General features: G+C 26.7%; 1 protein-coding gene across 1 annotated transcript; it reads right to left on the bottom strand.

Annotated features, from left to right (window-relative positions):
* Window positions 1-2,845: 2,845 nt before the first annotated feature.
* On the bottom strand, window positions 2,846-7,439 carry LOC110652594 (U-box domain-containing protein 35). Its single transcript, XM_058144670.1, has 4 exons — window positions 6,933-7,439; window positions 3,896-4,014; window positions 3,296-3,411; window positions 2,846-3,219 (listed from the first exon to the last, which is right to left on the bottom strand). Exons 1-4 carry the CDS (start codon window positions 7,288-7,290, stop codon window positions 2,967-2,969), a joined length of 846 nt encoding a protein of 281 aa, XP_058000653.1. The 5' UTR covers window positions 7,291-7,439; the 3' UTR covers window positions 2,846-2,966.
* Between the last annotated feature and the right edge of the window lie 205 nt (window positions 7,440-7,644).

The following is a 7,644-nucleotide window of genomic DNA, read 5'->3' on the forward strand; positions in this document are numbered from 1 at the left end:
ATGAGATTTACATAAATTGAATTATGGAATATTAGGGTTCATGAAGAGATTAGGGCTTTGGTGCTAGAGAGTGAAATTGATGTGTGCAATGTTAAATTATGACTACTTAGCATGAATTGAATGTGAATTGACCTAGGGTTGACGAATGGATGCAATGAAATGGTAGGATTGAGAAAAATTGTAAACTAGGGGTTTGAAAAATTGAGAGTTTTTGTGCTATGAGTACTATGAAAGTATTAATGTTAAATTATAGTCATTTGGGGTGAGTTAAATGTGAATTTATGTTGGTTAGTGAGAGTAATTGAAGGAATTAAAATTTGAACCTAGGGCAGAATTTACACACTGACTCCAGTGTGTTTGACAACCCATAAGTTGAGCTACACGACTCCAATTGGTGTGAAACTAATTAAAAATGAAACTTAAGACATAGGACTAGAATTTTCATGAAGAGATCTAAATCAGAGACTACCCAGAAATTGCCTAAAATTTAGCTGGAACCTAAATATGAAATTCTAGAGTCTGCAGTGTGCTGATGTGAATAGTAAACTTTGTAAGGCTATAACTCTCACTAGAAAACTCCAATTTAGGTGATTCTTGAACTGATGGGAACCTTAAACATAGAAGAACATTTCATATGAAGAACTTTAGGCCAAATTATGGACTTAACTTGATCAAATTGCTAAGCGAAATTGAATCAATAAATCTGCCAGAACTGGAACAGTCATGTGAACAGTCACATGAATAGTTACCACTGTTTTGGTCATAACTTGAGCTACAAAACTCTAAATGGAGTGTTTCAAAAAGGGAATTAAAGCTAGAACACTAAGTAACAAGTTTGATGAAGAGAAGTCAGCTAAATTTCCACTGTAGAAGGTCCAATGGAATAGTAGAAATAAGTGACCCAAAACTAAATTTCTTGAATTTCACCTAAAGAGCTTAGAAATTCAATTGGCAATCAATGGCAACATAAATGTGGTATGTAGGGATAATTAGAATTAGCATATCTATTTAGTATAAAAAAGTCAATATTTTGACTTGAATAGTACCGTAAATAGTAACCCTAAAATGCAAAGTCTAGAAAAATGTCATTTTAAGCCTATGTAGGGATATAATTAAATAAATATGCAATAAATTATTGAAATTATTACGAGGCTTGATACTGAAACACTGTAAATTGTGTGTTTCAGTTGAAAAGGATACTGAGAAAGAAAAAGAAACACCGAGTCAAGGCAAAGAGGCGACTCGTAAGAGGTTTATGCACAACATATAAACTTTCCTTTGCAATTTGTGTCAAATGAATTGTGAAAATTAAAATGTGACTTTATTTGTATTAAAATTTTTGATTGAAAAGAAAAATGTGCTATTGACCTAAACTGTTGAGAAAGTAAAATTGTATGTGTATGGTTGGCATTTTAATGTTTAGAGAATTCTTAAAATAGTTTGAAACCACAGTATCATGATCAAATGTTTGAATTCCTCACCAGCTTGACTAGTGGGAGGAAATAGTTTTGTATTCCCTCTCTGGCTAAAGTGTCGAGGTATGTGCCAGTAGAGAAAGAAATTGAATGGGTACCCATAGATTTGAAGAAATTGAATGGGTACCCATAGATTTGAGTTAGTTAGCCTTGGTATTCCTCGTAAGCCTTTGGCTGTTGAGATGAAAAAAATATATTGATGGCATGATATGATTGTGAGATTTTATGAAAATTGTTTTGAGACTTCTGAAGTGAAAAATTGTTTGATTAAAATTTTACATTTATATTTTGTATCTGTTTACCAATTTCAGTACTGTATTGGAGCTAATTGTGATTTAATTTGATATAAAGTGGTATTTTTGTTATGTTGTGTACCACTGAGTATTTGTACTCAACGATGGCTTTTCGTTGCTGTCGTAGGTAGAGAGACTGGTAAAGCAGCCGAGTAAGCTGCTAAGGAACAATAGTACTACATTTTGGATTTTTGTCGGGTATTAATTTATACCATTTTGTACATATTTATTTTGATGCATATGACTGTATATACGTTTTGTAATTGGTCTTGAGTAGTTGTATAGTAACTTTGTAATAATAGTATTTTTGAATTTTCTGTCTGTAAATTAAACTTGTGTATGTATAATTAAGTATTTTAATGTAATAAGTATGAGTTTATGTAATTGTTTTAAAAATATTGTGAATTGCGGATTTTGAGTTGAATTATGTTTGATTGTGTTGGTTTGAAATTATTTGAAGGTTGGAAGTTGTGAAATGATTGAAAATCACTTGGAAGTGCATTTTACAGGTTTTAAAATTTTTGGTTTTTCTCAAATATAGATGGCACTTTGTCGAATTTTTTACAAAATTTGTTGAAAAATAAAAATGGTAAAAAATTTTACCTAACTTTTATACTTCAAATAAAATTTTTTAATACCTGTCAAAAGTACTCAACACCTTCAAAAAAGATAAAATTGTTTTTAAAATCTTTTGTAATGTATTTAATGAGTTATCGGTAGGCGAAGTTCGGTAATTCATTAAGTATACTACGGGTTTATATTATGCCTTACAGAGGGGTAAGGTGTAACAACAATCGTGAAACTCGTTATCATATAAGTTATTTATTTAAATAGTAATTTATTTTATATTTAATATAAAAATTAAATATATAGATTATTTTATTAATAAAATAAAATTTCAAAGACTAAATTATTTTTAATATAAAAGCAGTTAATGGGGTAAAAACTAATTTATTGACAAAATTTAAAATTAAGGATCAAATTGTTACTAAAAAACTTATCAAGAACTAATATGTGAATTTTACTATACCTCAAGGATTCAGTTGTAAATTACCCCAAAATTAAATATATAAAGAGTTTAAGATTTTCAATGTGAAATTATATTGTTCAATTTTAATTTACACAAAAGAAATCGTCCATTAATTGACTCATCAATTACTAATTAGAGAACATAAAATAACAGTAAATAATTTAGAAATTACATGACTCGAGGGGATTTGAAACACATACATGAAAATGAATCATTATTAGTGTTGGGTTGATCTTGCAATTGCAGTGTACTGGCATTTGCATCACCAGTAGGACGTGGTGATGCTGAGGGTGATCCGGTGATCATCGTCTGATTATCAGCCACTTCCTTTCCATCACATATGATCTTGATTTCACAAAATTCCGATGCATTCGCAAGTATTTGATCGACTATTCCACTTCCTTTTCTGGCCCTCAGTTTCCTGGAAAAGTTTTATGATGGAAAATAAATTTGCAAGTAATAAAAATTAATTTTTTAAAATTGAGTTTGGTTTTTACCTTAGGCTGGACTTGGTGGTTCCAAGCACTAGCTTCCTGATATTGAAAATGGGTATGAGGTCCATGATAGCCTTTGCAACCATATCACTCTCAATAAGTATTGTGTCTACCTTGACCTGTTAATTATTTTAAAAATTATCATCATATTAATTAAAAAATAAAATCAAAACATCCATAGATATATTTCTATGAATTTAATAATAAATTTAAAATTTAACGCGTTTAGTTACCTAATTATAATTTAATAGATAAAGTTTAAATTTTTCTAAATTAATTTTCAACTTTGTTTATAACTGTACTCAACTTCAAAAATTAAGATTTGTGATCCAAAATTATAATATTTAGCAATAATTTGTCTATAAAAAGTTTAAATTTATAGAAGAATGAGATTAAAAACGATTAAATTAAATATTTAAATTTAAATTAATATATTTATTATATATATATTTTAATTAATTTTGTATAAATTTTAATATAAATATTTAATTTAATAGTTATTAAGTTGATTTTTATATGAGGATGCACGCTTGACTTTTTATATTTAATTTCATAAAAAAAAAATTCATATTTGTATGATCCCAATTTTTATGTGTGTTGTACCTTAGATGAAGCACACATATGGATGAACTTTTGAAGGAGTTCTCTTCTCTTGCCACTTTCTTGGGCCATGTAAGTCTCCACCTGGGCAGGACTCACTTGATTCTTTGGAAGCTTACCCACTATATCATCACAAAGGCAAACAGCTTATTCAATTAAATATTTTGATTCAAGTAATATAATATAGGGTAAATTATAGGTTCATCCTTGTTATTTGAAAATGTAATAATTTAGGTTTTAAAGTTTATTTATGTTACTATATAGTCTTCCCATTTAAATTGAATTTAATTTTTTTTAATAAGTAATTATGACTGAAATTTAAATACGATATTTTACAGGTCAAAAATGAAGAAATGTTAATAAATAGGTAGCTATAAAAATCACTTTATCTGAATTCAAACTCGATTAATATTCTCAATATTCGAACCCATCCAAAATTCAATTAAAATTTATTATCAATTATTTAAACCTATCTCAAACTCGATTATTATTAAAAAAAAATTTTTAACTAATTTAGTTTTATATATTTTAATTAATAATCTGTGTAAAAATTTTTTTATATAAATATTTATAAATATTATTATAAAAAATATATTTTTATCAAATTCATTATTTGTTTATATAAATGCATTTGGATAACGGATAATAGATACCTAACACACAAACTTTAAACGTAAATATATTATAAGTATTATTTTTCAAACCCAAACTCATCTTAAACTTGATTATATATTACCTAAACTCATTAAAGTTTGAACGAATTGATTACCGACGAATACCTAACATGTTGCCATCACTAACTTCAACACCAATGAATTAAAATCCATCGGTAAAGTCAAATTTCCTCCTCCTCCCCTTCTCTTTCTCTCCCCCCAAAGTATGAATCTCCCATAAAGCCAAAACCATAAACAAAGGAATAACCAAAAAATCGCAAGGAAAATCATACCACTAAAAATTAATCATACGCCAAGAAAATCACATCCACAAATTTCAACCGAAATTATCTCAAACCACAAATAATAAACAATAAATCACAGATTGGGAAGGTTGGGAGGGGAGGTGGGTACGGATCGTGAGGTGAAACAAAGGGAGAAGTGGGGGAAGGGGTATTAGGGGTAGTTTAGGTATTAAAATTTTATTTTTATTTGATATATCATTTATTAACGATAATGTTAGTAAAAATTAAATGGATTAACCGCTTTGTTAATAAAATTAAATTTAGGAAATTAAATAATTACATTTTAAATAATAAAATAATTTTACTGTTATATTGAAATCACCCTCTTCAAACAATAAAATTTAATTTATTATTTTTTATCAAATTTTAAAAATATTTTAAAAGGAAAATAAATATTAAATTTCACTCTATTTTTCCTCTAAATTAAGAGAAAAGTATGGGAAAAAATTTAAAATTATAACATTCCTATATTTTCTATATTATTTTCAAATATTTAGAAATAAAATAATTATAATTTTATTATTTAAAAAATAACTTTCTTTTCCATATTTCTATCTAAATCTAAATATATATGTTTATAAATTTTTTTCCTCCATTATTATTATTTTTTTAATTTTATTCCCATCATTTTCTTTCCTCCCATTGAAAGATAGCGCAAACGGCCTCCATATGAAGCTGGGTCAACAGTCAACCTTGATGTAAAGAGAAAGCTTTCTTAAATAATTGGCCACTCAAGTCAATGCCATATTTTCCAACTTTTGACTCTTCATTCGTCGTAAAGCTAAGCCTAAAACTACACATAAATAACAAACCTATAGCTAGGCCATTCTACTTTCTTTTTTCCAATAGGCCATTCCACTTGAAAACTTCAAAGAAAGTAAACTAAATAAATTTTAAAAAAAAATGCCTAATCCATTAAAATAATCATAGTTTATTTGTAAATTTAATTTAATAATATTATAATTATTTATATAATAATAAAATTTCAATTTAAATTTTAATTAAAACTAAATTAGTTAAAAAAATAACAAAAGAGTAAAAATCTGAACATTATTGTTTCTCACACCATTTAATTTTCAACTAATTATAATGTTTTTGGTTGTTATAATATTAATTAATATACATTAATTATTCAAGAAAATAACATACTAGTTTTGGAAGGAAATTGTATTATTTTGCTTAATAATACATGAGGCATTTAAGGAAATAAGATTTTTTTTTAAAAAAAAAATTATGACAAATTAACAAATAAAACATTTTCCAAACATTTAATAAAAAAAGAAAAATCCTTAAAATAAATTTATTCCATTACATCATTCAAGAATTAAATTAATAAAATTATTTTATGATAAGATAATAGTAGATAAATATGTAATTTAATTTTTAATTATTTTTTTATATTTATATAATTATAAATAATATAAATAATATATAATAATTTAAATAACTTAGACTCTGATTGATTCTTGAAAAATATTTGTTATATTTTCTAATATTTGGAACACTCAGGAAAATGAGTTTATAAAAAAAATTTTCATGAGATAAAACTAAGTCATTGAGAAAAATAATTTTTTTTAAAAACTTATTTTTTTATTTTTTAAATTTTAATAATTTTATTAATATATATATATATATATATATATATATATATATATATATATATATATATATATATATATAATGTAAACATAAACTATTAGTTTAACGATATAACTAAACCACCGAAAATATTTTCAAAAAATATTTTTTAAAAGAATATTTTTTATAAAAAATATTATTTATATATAAGGTATTTTTTAAAATAAACAAAGACTAATATATAAATAATATAATAAACTAAATTTATTTAAAAATTTATATAAAAAATTTACCTAAATTTAATTTATTACACACTCAAAACATAAATATTTATTATGGGTCAGCCACCCTCCCATCCATCAGAATGAACATAACCGTGATTTATGCCGCTTAATAATATCAATAAATTCATTAATCTGTAATCAACGCACATACACAGCAGCAGAAGGAAAAGACCAAATGATTTGACCCACCAACCAGAGAGAGAAAAGAAAGAAGACTTACATGGAGAAGGTATGTGATGAATCTCAGGGAAGACATGGATGAGATAAACCATAGTGAAATCGCCATTAACAAGGTTCTTCAACGTCCAAGAAAGTGCATCCATGCTTGACTCGCTCTTCCCTACTGCAACATAAACACAATCCTCTCCTCGGCTCTCAACATCCAAGGAAAATACCTCTTCTTTGATGGATTCCATGGGCTCACCCGCATGGTTGATCTCGAACAGCTCGCTCGAATTCTCTTCCTCGATCTCGCTTGAATTGGTGTATTCATACCGATGATGATGATATGAGGCGGTGCTATTTGTTCCTTCATGTGGATGAAAATCATCTATCTCAGCCGTTGTCGAAACCGACATGGTTTTCCGGCAAAGAAGAAGAAGAGTATGAGTGTGGTTTTGAGGAGGTGTGGAAAGCTGTTTTTAGACGAAAGAAGAAACTACAAGAACATTAATGTTGAAGCACATGGAGTATGGATGGAAGGTTTTATCTGTCATCTTGAAGTCATGAGGGCCTTACATGTTTAAATATTATTATTATTATTATTATTATTATTTTTATTATTATTTTTTTTTTATGTATTTTAACTGTTGACTAACCAGACTAATCACCTCTTGAACTTTCGTAATAGTCTAAAAATTACGAAAATCAGATAATAAATTATAAGATCCTAAGTTAAATAGTACACTTACGGCCCTTAAATTTAAATTTGG

Source organism: Hevea brasiliensis, chromosome 3, assembly GCF_030052815.1.
Source record: "Hevea brasiliensis isolate MT/VB/25A 57/8 chromosome 3, ASM3005281v1, whole genome shotgun sequence".
Taxonomy (NCBI): domain Eukaryota; kingdom Viridiplantae; phylum Streptophyta; class Magnoliopsida; order Malpighiales; family Euphorbiaceae; genus Hevea; species Hevea brasiliensis.